Below are 17,121 nucleotides of genomic sequence, written 5' to 3'. Positions count from 1 at the left end.
TATTAGCATGAATATGCTTTGGTACCCACCAGGATTGCCATGGGGATCACGTGATCTGACATCGAGGGTCCTTACCAATATGAGTGGCCAGTCTGCGACACCAGACGCAGCTCTATTCCTAGGTTCTACCCCGAGCTCTGCCCACTATGATTCACCTCTCTGGGTTTCCTCATCCTCTTCTGACAAAAGGGCAACCAGAATAAAGGTAAACACTCACACCACCTTTGTGATTGGGGCTCTCCACTGGGTCAGGTAACTTCATTCTTAAATGCTATTTGATGAGAAGACATGACAGGTAATGTTTAGTCCGATTCCCTCCCAAGCCAGCCATCCTGTTTCTTAGCTAACTAATAAAACCCCAACTTCAAAATCTCCTCCAATTTACAGCATTGCTGATTTCTTGATGATTCCTCTTCAAGGCCCCTGGAAACAGAATAAATGCCCTGGCTTCATAAAGTGGGAAATGCAATTCTTTGGAAATGCCCTGGCTCCATAAAGTGGGAAACGCAATTCTTTGGAAATGCCTAGGTCTGTGGGGCCATAGGTGGAGATCCTAGAGTATCATCCTAACTCCAAGGAACTGAGGAGGGGAGGTGGAAACAATCCAGCAACACACACATGAAAGGCAATTACAAGCTAAGCACTGCTCTGCAGCCCTCATTAGAACTCCCTCCTCCTCATCCTCCTACGCCCCCAACTCAGCAAACCACTACCATCCTCCCACTTGCCTAAGCCCAAAACCTAGGAGTCAACCATGAGTTCTGCGCATCCTTACTGACCTCATCTCATCACCACGCCTGGTCAGGTCTATGCCTTTAACTTCTCTTGGCCCCATTTACTTTGGCTCATCACCGTTACCTCCAACCCAGGCCATAGTTGCTTCTGTCTTGGATTGGAAGGAACCACCTGCTCCCCCTCCCCTTCATCAGAGCCCTCTCCATGTGACTTCCACGCGATAGCCAGAGAGATCTTTCTGAAACACAAATCCGACCGTGTGTGCCTCTCAGAGCTCCCCATCAACCTTGGGATGAAGACCAGGTTCTGTGCTTTCAACAGTCAGGGTTTCAGAGGCTAGACCAGTGTTTCTCCGTGTGGACCATCTGGAACGCCACAGTTCAGGGTGCTTGCTTGAAAGGCAGTTTCTTAGGCCCAATACATGTATAGAACCTACTGAAGCAGATCCTTGGTGGGGACAGAGGCCCAGAACACCGGCTTTTTAAAAGAATCACTGTAGAAAAATGTTATATGACATTTGACAAAACTCTGTTAGAGATTTAGGAAAACGAAAATCAACTTCAGTTCCACCTGTCTCATCATGACCAAATCTAGAAAAATTCTCCAAGCTTCTGTGTGCTCATCTTTCACACAGAAACAATAGCAACTGCCTGACACCAAAGGTGAGTGTAAGGACAAACGCAAGTCAAAGCATTATCTAAGCTGAAAAACGCTCTATGAGAGGCAGCTAATAGCAACAGTTTTCAAGTACAGGATGTCCCAAAAAACGTATACATGCTTTAACAGCTGATAACTCAATTTTGAAAATGAAATGTATTTTAATAAACACTGCCTTTATAATTGTTCCAAGTGTGTGTATACTAGTACATTTTTGGGGGGGACACCCTATATAGATAGGACTTGGTGGCAATCCTAGACTTTTCTATTAAGAGACTGGAGCCACTAGAAATGGGTGGATTAGATTTAAATTGTAATAATTATGTGTGAAATATATGCCTATGATTATAAAACATTATCAAAAAGTAAATGGAAAGAACAGGAACACACACCCTTTTTAATGATCATATCTGGTAGGGGTCAGAAACGTTAAACGTCTAGCAGTGCCTGACTGTTCACCCCATTCAGAAGCACTGCCCCTTCCAGGAACAGAGACTAACCCTTCGTAGCCTGGGCCCTGCAGACAGCACACTATGGTGGTAACAGCATCATACTTTTGAATCCCTCACAGGCCTGTGATCTTATTATGGAAGAAGCTAAGCTCTAGAACACTCTCTCTGTAGTCTTTTGGGGTATACCCTTGGGAACCTAATGAAAGACATGAGTGTTTTCCCCAGAAAATTACCTGTAAATGCAAAATGTTGCCCTAGAGCCTGTTTATTCTTTTGCATATAATAGGGTATAATGATAATTACCCCTTGGGTTTTTTCTGGGGATGCTATTATCAGAAACAGAATATTTAACCCTTTGCACTCGCTTGCTTTTTTCTCGATTCCTGCTACCAATGCTAACCGTGTCGAGTCACACTCGGCATCCGAGTGCAAAAGGTTAAAAGCACTTTGTAAATTATAGAGATTGTTACTATTATTACTTTTTTTTTTTTTTAGAATGACTCTTAGTATGACCCCACAGAATAATTTGGCACAAGAGTTTAAGAGGCCTTTCACTCTGTGCTCACAAGTTGCCTACGATGTCCATCCAATAAAAACGGGTAATGGGGTCTGAATAAACATGTCTCCAAACAAGACATACAAGTGGCCAATAAGGACATAAAAGATGCTTGGCATCATTGGTCACTGGGGAAATGCAAATCAAAATTACAAATGAGATACCTCTTAAGAGCTTCTAAAGTGAAAGGCCTCAATCTCCTTACCTGTGAAATAGGGCAGTGAACTAGACGACCTTCTGCTGGTATGTGCCCTTTAAGTTCGTACTTTGGATGGCTGCTCTAACCGTACTCTGAATGCTAATTTCAGGTTTATATTTGCCATAAGCGTTGATGCCACAAGAGAGTAACCAATGGTCAGTTAGTTGGTTGGAGCATTGTCCCACACACCAAAAGGTGGTGGGTTCAATTCCCAGTCAGGGCAGATACCTAGGTTGCGGGTTCAATCTCCTGTCCAGATGCATAGGGGAGGCAATCAATCGATGTTTCTCTCTCTACTCTCTTCTCTCTCAAATCAATAAAGGTTGAGAATTAATAAAAAAAACAAAATAGAGCAATCTTGTAGAGTGTACATTTCATAACTGTTTGTGATTGTTTCTTTGGAACTATCAGGCAGAAAAACACAGGAACAACCCTTAGACAAGTACAAGTGTCTCCAAAGTTGTTATCGCTGCTCTCTGGCCCTCTGCATACGGCCTCACAGTAAATCCTGCATCCTCAGCAAACACTTGCTGAATTGGGTGGTTTACGCCAAGTGAGTAATAATCACAGCACAAGAAACACTTCCAAACAGGGTAGAAAGTTTGATGTTAATACTACTCATGAACAGGAGGTTCTGGCAGACATAGAACACAAAAACGTCTCAAAATTCTTTTCTAAGAATACTGTTTTCAGTATGCTACAATGAATTATTCAACTTAGCCACCGTAAAATTAGAGTTTGCTCTCAGAGCTGAGAGAGAGGTGAGTGGAAAGTTTATAGGGTATTTTAAAATACACATCCCTACCCACATATAACACTGTGTTCACATTCACACACACACGCCATCACTCCTGTGTGAAGTGACGATGATGGAACTGGGCATGAAAACCAGCAGCAGGGAGGGCCACGGTGTCAATGATGCAGTAACAGGACTGTGGCCCCACCCCCGTGGTCGGCGAACTGCGGCTCGCGAGCCACATGCGGCTCTTTGGCCCCTTGAGTGTGGCTCTTCCACAAAATACCACGGCCTGGGCGAGTTTATTTTGAAGAAGTGGCGTTAGAAGTTTAAGTTTAAAAAATTTGGCTCTCAAAAGAAATTTCAATCGTTGTACTGTTGATATTTGGCTCTGTTGAATAATGAGTTTGCCGACCACTGCCCCACCCCCTTCTGAAATCCTTCCCTAGGAACAAGACTCCAGGAAGGGGGATTTGCTTACTTGAACACTATACTTTAGATGTGAAGTTTACACAAGTTAAGTTTAGTTCAAAGAATATCAAACTTATCCACCATTTTATGAACTTTATAACCAAAATATAGAAAACAACACACCATCTCAGCACTCGAGGGATGCCTGTGACCAGCACCATCTCGGTGGGTGGGCAGCTGGTCCGGACTGTACACAGATGCACGTGTGATGTCTGCATAGCCACATACATGGTGGCTTATCACAAAGCAAAACGTTTATTAAAGGAAGAAAAGAAAACCTGACCGTGCAGAGAATGGCACTGTCCACCAACCACACAAGCATAGGCAACACACACGAGTGTACGGATTCAAGTGGCTGAAGGTTCTACCTTCCAGAACCTTCCGTGGGGTGGAGCAGCGCTGTCTCTATGTACTGCCCAGACTCCTGAAGCCACAAGCACATCTCGGTTGCTCCTATGGCTGCAGGTGACAGGTAGCAGCATGCACGGTGGCAGTTCTTTCACGTCTCGAGCAGCTGAGTGTCTGCCTTCCTGAGCCTGGCGCCAGCCAGGGAGCTGGTGCCTGTGTCTCCGAGCCCTGCCCTAGAGCAGCAGGGCGGGTGCATGCTTGACAAAGCAAGAGTCTGAAACGTAGGAGACTGAGTTCCCTTCTATCTATTAGAAGTTCCCTGAATCCAGACAAAAGTTCAAAGGAAGCCAACAAAAACATTTAGTGTGTGTGAGGGGGCGTTGGGGGGGTTTGGGGTGACTCAATGGTAGACATCAAAACTGGCATTTCATTGGCATTCATATACAGTCTATTATGATGCATCCCTTCCTTCCTTTCACTCTGGGCCTGGAGTGGGACATAAAAGCAAGGCCCGACCTAAGCTGTTTTAACCAAGTAAAAGTTGGGCATGTGCATTTGGGCTACAAAGTCAAAACCATCCTATGCAGGACACTGTGGGATGGGCCCACTCACCATTAGAGAGTGGAGTCAAATTCTAGTGAATGCCCTACACGGTGAAGCAGGAAACCTCGTCAGTAATCCCTGAGTCATCTCATCTTTGGCTGACTTCTCCACATCTTGAGAAAGACCTAGATGCCACTGGGAGTGCTAGACAGCCGACTCAATGCAGCATAATTGATACTTGCTTAAAGAAAAACGTGATCAGCCTTACTACTGCTAACATCCCATTAAGACTCAAAGTTAATTAGGCTGTATTCCATAAAGTCAATTTGAGGCATTTGTCTCAATAGCATTATTGTAATTATTCCTCATCAAAATGAATACCACCTCCTACAGCATGCCAGTGTCTTGTATAAACAACAGCAAAAATCCAAGTTGAATTCCATTCTCCACCTGAGTTTTTCACACAGGTTTATGTTGATATAGAACTGCACTGGCGGGGGCGTGTTTCATAGACATGGCCATGTTTTTTTAAAGAATACTACAAAAGAAGGTTTAAGATATCTTGTTGTAAGGTTCCAAAGGCCAGGAAAATAAAAGCAGAGTAAACAGCATGACAATTTCATACATCATAACAACACCAGTGAAAGTCAAAATGAGAAGCACCTATTAAAGTCAACCTATTACATACGCTGGTGCCGAGGGATGGATGCCACAAAATGCTGACGGAATGAGCACACGGCGCAGTGTGTGTGTGTGTGTGTGTGTGTGTGTGTGTGTGTGCCCCCAGTATCCTCCACCCGCATCTGTTTCCAACCACTCCTCAGAAGGCTCTGACAAGGTCTCGGGCACACAGAGAGGCAGGGAGCTCAGGGTACCTGCTGCTGACATTACTAGTGACAAAGAACAGAAGGTGGTTTCTCTGGAAAACTTTTCCTCAAGACCTTGAATTTAAACACAGCGAACGAATCCCATTAAATGACTCTTTCAAACTATTCCATTTACTAAAAGCCCTGGCCGGGTAGCTCAGTTTGTTAGAGCATCTTCCCAATATGCCGAGGTTGTGGGTTTGATCCCCAGTCAGGACATATACAGGAATCAACCAATGAACACATCAATGAGTGGAACAACTAATCAATGTCTCTCTCTCTCTCTCTCTCTCTCTCTCTCTCTCTCTCTCCAAAAATCAATCAATAAAACATTTATAAAATATTACATTTAATAAAATATCAAATTTGTTAAGAAAACAAAACAAAAAATGCCTGAAAATCCAAAAGAAAGAGTGGTTTATCATATAGACCCACATGCCAGGTAGGTAATGGTGTCTGGGGCTAAAGGTTAATGTTATAGTTAAAACATTTTAAAAAGTATGCTTCAAAAGGAAAAGTACACTATAATCCTATTTTCTTACTACTCTTCCTTTGGCATCATCAGGGGTCTAGTGATACGATCACAATGTGGGGCGGGCGGGGAGAGGAGCAGGAGTGACAAGGCCATGTTCAACCCTGGACATGGACAGCCAGTGCCCTTTCAACAGTGGTTCTCAAAGGAAGCACCTACGAGGCTTGAAATGTCCTAATGCCCAGATGGTCTGCCTTTCCCCCCCCTACCCCCTCGGCAAATCAAACAAAATCTAATCTCTAGAGGCGGGGCCTAAGCAACGACAGTTTTAAAGCTCACCAGGTAACTCCAACATACAGCCAAGCTCCAGACTCTGTGCCTTGTCTATGCAAGGCCTCAGATGAAACGACAGTACTGTTAGAAGCTAATAAAGACATCTACCCATTTCTCAGGGGAAAATGACGTATTGGTAAATAGCAGTGGAACTAGTCATAGTCAAGAGTTGAAGTTCCAAGTTTGCCCCTCCTGACTTACGTGATCTTTGATCAAATCACTTGATTTCCTGGGAAAGGGTCCTACCCAATCTGTAAGAGCCATTCTACACCCTGCTAGAGAAATATCTCCAGATGGGATGGTCTGGTCCAGAGTTCCAAAGTAAACCAGCACCCCAGTTTCACTTATTTACTCTTTTCAAGAGTGAGACCCACCAGCAAGAACTGAGTGAATTCCGCGTATGTCAGGTGTCTCTTTCTTTCTTTTCCAAAATGCAGTTGCACAAATTCTGAGTCCCAGTTGAATGGAATACGTTGATGAATTGTGGTCTGTTCAAAGACTTGTTTAACGTCCTCTGAAAAGAGAAAAGAAAGGTTGATTAAAACAAAGCCACTCAGGTTCAGCCTTATAAAATCTGCTATTAAATGGACATTGCTACTTTCTTCTTATAAAAGGTAACTCAACTTAAAAAAAACACACAGATTATAAAACCATGGCAGAAATAAAAGTTGGAATCCTCATGGAGTCAGTTAAGAAATCAAAGTTAATAATCCCACCATATAAAGAGGGGGACAATACACACACACACACACACACACACACACACACACACCTGTAAAAGGCAGTAGGAAACTAAACCAAAGTAATAAGCTATACATCTAATATCATAATCTCATATATTTTGTTTCAACAAAAAATATTTTCTAGGCATAATGGATATAATTCAATCTTCAGTAGCAGGAAACATATACAAGGGTGGCCAAAACAGGTTTACAGTTGTAAGTACACAAAACACAGAGTTTATTCTTGCATTATTATTTATTAATTACTGTATTATTTATGTGTATTACAAGTATAAACCTACTTTTGCCCAGCCCTGTGCATACAGAAACACATATGTCACTTTAAATACAGTCCTTTATCGAGTTATTGAAACATTTTTGAGGATTTAGAAATCAGTTAGATAAAATCTAAAATACAACAGCAGTAAGACCCTTTTTTAATTTTAGAAATTTCCACTATTTATCAAGCCACGCTTGAAGACAAAGATGGTGGGAGGAAAAGCCAGCAGCCCAATTCTTTAACTTTCCACGGCATACGTTTAGCTTGACAGAAGTTCTCAAATGGCTCAAATTATCCCATTTTAAGATGGGCTACCAAATGTGCTAGTATTGATTCTTCACCTCTTTTTAGCCTCTTCTACAAAACTGTGAGGACTGACAGAGAAAAGAAAACAACAATATGAAAAACCTTTTTTTTTTTTTCATAAATATATTTTATTGATTTTTTACAGAGAGAAAGGGAGAGGGATAGAGAGCTAGAAACATCGATGAGAGAGAAACATCGACCAGCTGCCTCCTGCACACCACCTACTGGGGATGTGCCCACAACCAATGTACATGCCCTTGACTGGAATCGAACCTGGGACCTTTCAGTCCGCAGACCGACGCTCTATCCACTGAGCCAAACCGGTTTCAGCATGAAAAACCTTTCTTTTCTAAAACCTCATGTTTTTATTTGCTAGTCTCGTCGTCCCCTCCCCCCGCCCCCTCCTGCAAAGTATGTGTTTGGAGGTTAAAGGGAATACAGATTATTATATTAATGAAATTTGTCCTGGCCTTCACATGGTTAAATATAACTACCAAACCTGCTTATTTTTATGAGTATACTGTGCCTGCTACCTTGTTTTTTGGTTTTTACCTGTGTCTAAAATAAGAAAAAAGAGCAAAGTTCGTTAGTCCTATAAAGGATGCCAAAAACGTTGGCATATGTTTCCACTGTTTCCCCCAAATTTCCTATTTCCACCCCCATGACACCCACAAGATTTTATCCCATGAGTTTCAAGTTTCCAGAAAATTTTAAAGTCTTGCCATGAAGTAACAGTAGTGCCACCACCAGCATTAAGGTTGGGTGTGTATTTGCACAGAGAAGGTAGTAAAAATCAGAATTATGCCAGGCATAAATTTTATGAAAGGTGGCAGAAAACCTCTGGCTGGCCCTGACGGCAAAATAAAAAGTTTTAAAGGGCAACCTTCAATTTCTTTGAATTTATTCTGTCTTCTCTACTTTTAGGGGGGAAAAGGAGATAGGACGTAAGAAAAATGAACTGAATCAAGAAGTGGAATTTTTTTACAAAAGGAAAGACTCCCCGAGGATCTGCGGAGATGGGGGGGTGGTCCTCAGTGGAAAGAATTGGGTAGAGGGAGACGCCACAAGTTTTCTTCGGCTCTAAAACATCTGAGAAGAAATTACCAAATTCAAATTCAAACAATGGGTTCAGATTGTACTAACTGGCAGCTGATATTTTGTAGGCTCTCACATTGTGCCAGGTATTGTTCTCATGGCTACGAAAGTGGACGTCTTCAGTGATAAAAATAGATATTAACTCAGATGACCTGTAGCTCCTGTCCAGTTCTCAAGTTCTATAGCTCTATACAAAGCAGGCCCAATAGAGGTTTAAGGAAGGCTCCCACAATCTTCTAATCTAGAACAATAAATTATCTAATGAGAATTGATGTGCCAATGACAAAGATGCAAAAGAAAAAACACAATTTTTTTTTACACTGTAAATAAAATTTTACACTGCAATAAAACATTAGAGAAATACTATACAAACAATAATGGCTTTCTGGCCATTTTTCTGCATTCCGGTGAGATAAATATTCCTTCCCATCAAGCATCCTGATGAAGTTAAGTTGTAATGTAATAATCATAGGCTGCCTGTCAAAAATGAGGTCCTTCCTTTCCATGAAGGAAAGTAACAGAAGGTATTAAGGCTAGAGCCTTTTCCACTCTTCCACAGAGCTCACCTCTCATGCAAATGCCAGCCTGAGGTACTGAAATCTAGTCACACTACAGGAGAGAGCAATATGTGATCCCTAAGATCATCTCAACTCTACAAACTGTCAACCCTATAAACCTGTACTGTTTCAGATTTCTCCATGCCTTGTGAGACAACGAAAGGTAGGAATATGCCTCCTATCTTATAGTGGGAAAATCAGAAACAAATAAACCAAAATGATTTTGAAATTCTGCTCTGTGCTCGGGCTTCTGTGGGAAATTCCATGAGCTTTACCAAGAAAAACTCCAGGTGTCCACCTTAGGGCCACGCTATCACTAAACCTTATATTTCCCTGACTTTTGCAAGCCTGACTTGTAGTCCTGGAGAGGAAAGAGGAAATGCAAAATGTTTTAGGTTTTCTTGGTTACTTATTAGTTCAGTGTACTATATATACATAACTATAACTCATAACTCACCCGCTGACGGCTTTCAAATAAGCATTATTTGGCAGATTTATCATTCACTTCAAAAGAATTAGAAGGAGGTCTCTCCTGGCCTAAAACACAAGTTCTTAAAATCTTACCAGGGTGAGGTCACAGAGGCAAAGAAGCAAAACTGAATGAGCACTGGAATATGAATGAAGCACTAGCTATACATTTTGGATATTTAAGGTCATATTTTTCATAGCTCACCCAATCCTACTTAAAAGTAAAAACAAATTAGAATGCTTATCTCTTAAAGTATAATCGTTGTTATTTCAGTCTGTGCCAAACAAATTATGTTTGGAAGGACTATAGGAAGTTCCCATAATATACCAATAATGGTGATATTATTTAAAGCAAGACTTCACCAAATAAGCTCAAGGATTCTTTGAGTTTATTTGTGGGACTTTGCTTTCTCTACAAATGTTTTGAGCCTAAAAGTCTGCTGTATTTTTCTTTCTCGGTGACAAAAAGACAACTACAAAGTGGCAACTTTTCTTTCCTAAATATAACCTCAAAGTCAACTAATTTCCCCCAAGTTAATAAATTTCCCAGGCTACAGAGTACGGTTGTAGTAGAAAGATAGTTATTTTTAAAAGCTGGTTGCAGATGACATGATCTTATATATAGAAAGCCCTAAGGAATCCACTATTAAATGAGTCCAGCAAGATTGAAGGATACAAGATCAACATATAAAAATCAATTGTGTTTCCGTACACTTAAAATAAGCAACCCAAAAAATGAAATTAAGAAAACAATTCCATATACTTAGGGATACATTTCATAAACGATATGCTAAACCTATTCTCTAAAAACTATAAAATACATTGAAAAGAAATGAATGAAGACCCAAGTAAATAGAAAGACATTTTATGCTCATAGATTGGAAGACTTAATACTGTTGAAATGGCAATACTTCCCAAAGTGATCTATAGGTCCAGTATAATCCTTATCAAAATTCAAGCTGGCTTCTTTGCAGAAATTGACAAGCTGATCCTAAAATTCAAATGGGACCAAGAATAGCAAAACAATTAAAAAAAAACACACACACACACAAAGTTGTATTTCAAATTTATTACAAAGCTCTAGTAATCACGACTGTATGGTACTGGCATAAAGATAGACATACAGACAAATGCAACAGAATTGGGAGTCAAGAAACAAAACCTTGCACTTATGGTCTATTGATTTTCATAAAGGCTGACAAGACAATTCATAGAGAAAGATTAGCCTTTTTAGCAAATGGTGCTGGGACAACTGGATATCACATGTCGAAGAAAAAGTTAGAACCCTACCTTACACCACATACAGAAACTAACCCAAAATGGAGCAAAGACCTAAATATAAAGAGGTTAGACTGTGATGTTCTTACAGGAGAAAACAGACAAAAATCTTTGTACTCCAGATTAGGAAATGGTTTCTTAGAGTTGACACCAAAAACACAAGCAACGGAGGAAAACAACAGGTAAACTGGACTTCAAAATTTAAAACTTTTGTATTCAACAAAAGTGAAAAAACAGACTACAGAATTGGAGAAAAATTTTGCAAATCATATTATCTGATAAAGAACTCTGGAACATACCAAGTACTATCACAACTCAATAAAAGAAGAAAAATCACCCAATTTTAAAAATAGGCAAAAGATTTGAGTACATATTTCTTTCTTTTCTTTTTTTGTTAATCCTCACCCGAGGATATTTTTTCCATTGATTTTCTTTGTGTGTTTTTTTTTGTGTTTTTTTTTTTTTTGAGAGGGAGAGAGAGTGGAAAGGAGGGGGGGAGGGGAAGAAAGAGAGAGAGGAGAGAGAGAAACACTGATGTGAGAGAGACACATGGATTGGTTGCCTCCCGCACGTGCCCCATTCAGGGCTGGGGATTGAACCTGCAACCCAGGTACCCTTGATCGGGAATTGAACCCGAGACCCTCAGGTGCATGGGTTGATGCTCTAACCACTAAGTAATGCCTGCCAGGGCTGGAGTATATATTCCTAAAAAAAACCACCACACATACAAATGGTCAATAAACATGACAAGATGCTTGACATTATGAGCCATTAAGAAAATGTAAATTAAAACCACAATGAGATACCACTTAACCTCCACTAATAATAAGTGTGTGGGGGTGAGGATATGAAAAAACGGAAACCCCTACACACTGCTGGTGGGAACGTAAAATGATGCAGCTACTTTGGAACAGTTTAGGAGTTCTTCAAAAAGTTAAACACAATTACCATATGACTCAGCAATTCCACTTCTAGATATACATCCAAAAGAAATGAAAATATAAGTCCACCCAAAAGCTTGTGCACAAATGTTCATAGCAGCATTATTCATAGAAACAATCCAAATGTCCACTAACTGAAGGATGGATAAACAAAATGTGGTAATTATCCATAGCAATGAAATACTATTCATTAATAAAAAGGAATATGGTACTGTTACATGTGACAACATGAGTGAACCTTGAAAACATTATGCGAAGAAGCCAGTCGCAATAGATCACCCACTGTATGATTCCATTTATATGAAACTAGAGGCCCAATGCACGAAAATGTGTGCAAGAGCAGGCCTTCCTTCTCCCGGTTGCCGGTACCCGCTTCCCTCCGGCAGCCGGGACCCGGGCTTCGCTCTGGCCGCCGCTGGCAGGCGCCCGGGACCCAGGCTGCTTCGCTTGGGACCAGGCTGCTTTGCTCCGGCCCCGGCTTCATCCGGAAGGATGTTGAGTCTAATTAGCATATTACTCTTTTATTATTATAGATGTCCAGACTAGGCAAGTCCATAGAGACAGAAGGTAAATTAGTGATTGCCTAAGACTGTTCTAAAATGGACTGTGGTGATGGTTGCACAAATATGTGAATATACAAAAACCCACTGAATTTTACTTTAAATGAGTGCAAAAAGCTACTTTTAAAAAACCTGAAACTGTCAGCTCTGCCTCTTACTAATGAGTGACATCAGGCAAATTACCTACACTGATTCAAATTATTTACTTAATCTGCAAAGTGGGAATAAAATATGTATCTTAGAGGGTTGTCCTAGGGGCTCAGCAGGTCTAGCACAGTGTTCTAAAACATAGTAGGTGACCATTAAAATGGTAAAACTCCAAAATCTAAAGTCTTCATTTTAATCAAAGATGTTTTCTGGGAACTAAATATTTATGAATGATATAAAGAAGAATCAGGCACAGTGTGATTTGGAAATATCATAGTTTATACGTTTCTCAAAAAGCAGTAATTTTCTTCAAATATTTAAAATCCATCCTTCTCTTGACTCATATATTAAAATTTTGAATAACAAGTGATTTAAAAAACTAAGTAATTTTCTATTATGATTCTGAAAGTATGAAATTAAAAAAGATTAAGAACCTCCACTCTTTGAAGATCTTTCAGATAACTAGAAATATTTAATTGGCAAATTACTTGCACATGCCATTAAGTGGTTAGACTGAATTTGTTTTTACAAATTCTATGGGCTCTTATTCCTTAGCCTCCGCCACACTGTAATCTGAAATCATCAAGGTCTTCACTTATGCAAATTTTAACTTTCTACGTTTTTGTTTCCATACAGAATAACACAGTTAATGCGCTTTAATTTCCCAAAGATTCACTTTTTGAAGCTGCAAATCAACGGAAAAGTTTCCCATTAAAATAAAAAAGGTTTTCATCAGGCTACATTATTTCAAACCCTGCACCATAATCTCTCTCTCTCTCTCTCTCTCATGGATTAATACAATAAACACAAAAAGGCTGTTTCTGTTAAACCCGAAAGCAGTGGCTTTGGATGCAAAGGTTGAGCGGCTGTACGGGCCGGCCGCCCTTTTCCTCAGCCGCCTCACTGGGGGCCTTCTCCTGTGTGTGCTCAATCCTCCCAGAACGTTGTGGTTTCGCTCTCAGGGCACTAATATCCCACCCTGCTGATGTGGTTAACAACAGCTTAGGCGGCCATGGTCTTTTAAGCAGGGAGCAAAGACAAATTGTTGAATTCGTGAGTTAAATGACATAATGGAGTAAGTGGATGCAGACCTATCTCTGCTGCCACAGGCTCCCATAGCAAGGTTGCCATTTCAAACCCTTTTGACAAGTGCCTTTTTATATTAATCACAGTTAAGGGCCTGAAGAGGACAGAAGTGTTCTGGCTACAATTCAGACTCGCGCAAGGAAGTTCTAGGGGGGGAATGGGTGCCATTAAAACGGCGTAAGGACAGAGCAAGCACTTTGCACGCGCAGCTCTTCTCATTAAAATGAGCTCGCGCTGACCGCCGTACGCTTTCTATTATTCTGATTCTGAACGTGGAGGTACAGTGGTGGAAAGCATCTTTCAAAAAACAAGCACACCCCGAGTATTACATTGAAGTGGCAGGTGATGCTGGCACAGGTAAAAGTTAGGGCTAACTGGAAACTTCCAGTTCTGAACTTAGAGAGAGATGGGACTGCCCCGACAGGAGCTCATGTGACATCCTAGAAAAGAACACCGTCCTTCCAGTAGCGCCAGCAGACAATGTTGTGATTCCTACAAAACCAGGCACCTTCCCATCTCGGGGCCTGTTCCCACATCCGTGGAAGAGAGCTGTGAACTACACACCAGCCATCGTTCAATCGCAGGGTGAACCCCCGTCCCCAGGCACAGCTCCTTCCAAACACCTTCCCAAGCCCCACGCCCAACGATTCTGATTCCGCGGATCTGAGACGGAGCCAGGGAGTCCACAGTGGTAACGAACACCCCCGCGCTATCACCAGGAGAACCCGCAGTCTGCCATCCAGGTAAGAATCCTTCCTATTCTAAAACCTGATGGGTCTAGAAACCCTCGAGATGAACACACTACTGAAGTCAGAGTAGCGAATGCTGGTTAACAACAACAGAAAAAGTGAAAGGCTGGCTGGGACTGAGCATTCGCTACATTAATCTCTGCCCCCATGCACCACCTAAACCAACAGCAACGGAGGCCAACCGAGATGTTTTCAACCCATCTGCTGAAAGAAGTTATTTCCAAATGGACAGAATAAATCATGAGCGGTCGCTCAAAACATCCAAAGTAGGTCAGTGAAAATGGCGTTTGGAGGCACAGAGCCGGCTGTGGTCACCCTCCAGGTGTGTGCCCGGGCTTTAATCATCGGCTGTGTTAATTGCCCCGAACGCTCCCCGCCAGGAGAGAAGTCCATAACCAAAAAGCTCCAGCACTTTGAAATGCTTATAGGGGTACAAAGAATCCAAATGCATCCTCTAAATGCAGACATAATATCTATATTGTTTTAAAAAAAAACCAAGTGATGCTAGTTTCCTTAGACAGATGTTATAAAAAGGCATTTTCTTGCAAAAGCTTTAACATACATTTCACCCACCTTAAATGCTTTCAAGAGCAGAGGTACCACAAACGTATACTCACAGTGATCCCATATCAGTGTAGAACTGTTTTATTTCAATTAAAATGTCTAACTATCCACCTCCAACGTATACCTAAACTGTAATTTTCTCTGAGAACGTGCAGTATGCGCTTGATTTTGTTTCCTTGATGGACCTATCAGAGCAAACACTGCCTCGCCACTGTTGGAAGAAATCAGTCATTAGCAGCAAGATTACAGCAAATTTTCCAATTTAGAAAAACTGTATTTTTATCTCTCTCTCACACGGAAAGAATAATGGTATAATTTGACTATTTTTAAGTGAGCAGTACAGTTTAAAATAGTCGCATTTTCCCAGTGCCTCAAGCTTTAGGATTTACTGTTAGCTTTGTGTTCTCCACGCCTTCTTTCCTCATCGCAAATTTTCTTCTCCTTTCATCTACACACACACACACACACACACACACACACACACACACACACGGGAAGAAGCCCCCAACCCGGCCTCTCCACACCCACATCCTTCTGAAGAGAGGGTAACTTTCAGCAGTCGTTAACTTAGGAGGGGATTCCAGGGCTATCAAGGCTTCCTCTCCAGTTGACATCTTCCCACCTTCTCCACAGGCCTCCTCCACCCCAGCCCACTCCCTATTTTTAAAGTGGAGTGATAAAGTAGGAAAAGGGACAATATTTTAGCCATCTGAAGCATGGGCGATTTTCAAATTATCCCACCAACTGGACGGGCTCTCTGATACTACTATCTTGCAAAATTGAAGCCATTATGGTCAATCGTGCAAATCCGTATTTAGCCTTTCGTGAACAGAGGGGTTTTGACCCGATGAATTGGAACAGCTTCTGAAGAGCCTAGGGATCTCAGGGACACCCTCGGTACCAGGGCACGCCACAACCTTTATCAGCGTGGAGGTCATTTACTTCCAAAAGCACACTGTTCTCACCCAGCAATCTTATTCTCCATTGGAATGTGGGTAAGAAAATATACTCAGGCCCCAACATTATATAAAGTAAAATCATTATAGGGCAATGATACTACATTAACACATTTTTGTGTGTGTGTGAAACACCAAAATCAGAATTAATATTAACAAAAAAAAATTTCCCCCAATAATGCTCCTTAACCCATTTCCCCCCGCCCAAGTTATCTTTTTGAATAGTATTTCATTTTCCAAGACTCTTTACAAAGATAATAAATTACCCTCTTTCTAGAGAGCTTAAAAAATTACATCAAACGTTTTGTTTTCTTCTATTCCAATACTATATTCCTCTAGCTTTTTAATTTATTATTAAATCTGGGTGCTTGCCTTCAAAACTTCTCATTTCCATACTTTTAACTCTCATCGTTTTCTGCAACTTGAACCAAAACGACTGAAGTGGGTTGTTTCCACATATTTCCTCCTGCCATCTAGCCTGTCCCTTTTCCCAGAGCATACCAAGTTCACTTCCATCACAGCAGGTGTTCCTGGACAAAAATCTAACTGTGAACTCAGAATGGGACCCTCCGCTTTGGAAAACAGCTTGGCAGTATCTACCGAAGCTAAATATACACATTTTCTATGACCCAGCAATTCTACTCCTAGAAATGCCTACACAGACACACACACACACACACACACACACAGACACACACACACACACAGATACAGACACACACCAAATCTATGTATATATAAGCACATTATTTGCCGCAGCCAAACTAGAAATGTGCAAATGTCTATCAACATTTAGAAAGAGTAAAGAGGGAAAAGGTCACACAATGGAATACTATACAGAAAACAAACAAACAAACAAAAAACAACAAAGTAAAAATACAAAAAGACCTGGATGAATATCACAAATAAAACGTAAGCAAAAGAAGTAGGAATGAAAGGGTACATGCTATCTCAAGGTGCATTTATAAATATCAGGAATCAAAATAAGAAAACATGGTAAGAACAAGACTGTTGGAGGTATGTTCTGCCTCGAAGGAAACAGGA

The 17,121-nt window shown here is 41.1% G+C and overlaps 1 protein-coding gene across 1 annotated transcript in view; it reads right to left on the bottom strand.

The window, feature by feature from the left end:
* The window catches only part of SLC25A13 (solute carrier family 25 member 13), a 157,122-nt gene that overhangs the window by 74,392 nt on the left and 65,609 nt on the right, over positions 1 to 17,121 (bottom strand). Inside the window, exon 5 of the mRNA XM_008148832.3 lies at positions 6,743 to 6,882. Coding sequence (XP_008147054.1) covers positions 6,743 to 6,882 — 140 coding nt within the window. The remainder of the gene's footprint in view (positions 1 to 6,742; positions 6,883 to 17,121) is intronic.

The sequence above is a fragment of the Eptesicus fuscus genome, chromosome 14 (genome assembly GCF_027574615.1).
Source record: "Eptesicus fuscus isolate TK198812 chromosome 14, DD_ASM_mEF_20220401, whole genome shotgun sequence".
Taxonomy (NCBI): Eukaryota; Metazoa; Chordata; class Mammalia; order Chiroptera; family Vespertilionidae; genus Eptesicus; species Eptesicus fuscus.
Note: the sequence above shows the minus strand (reverse complement) of the source record. Positions and strands in the feature narration are given on the sequence as shown.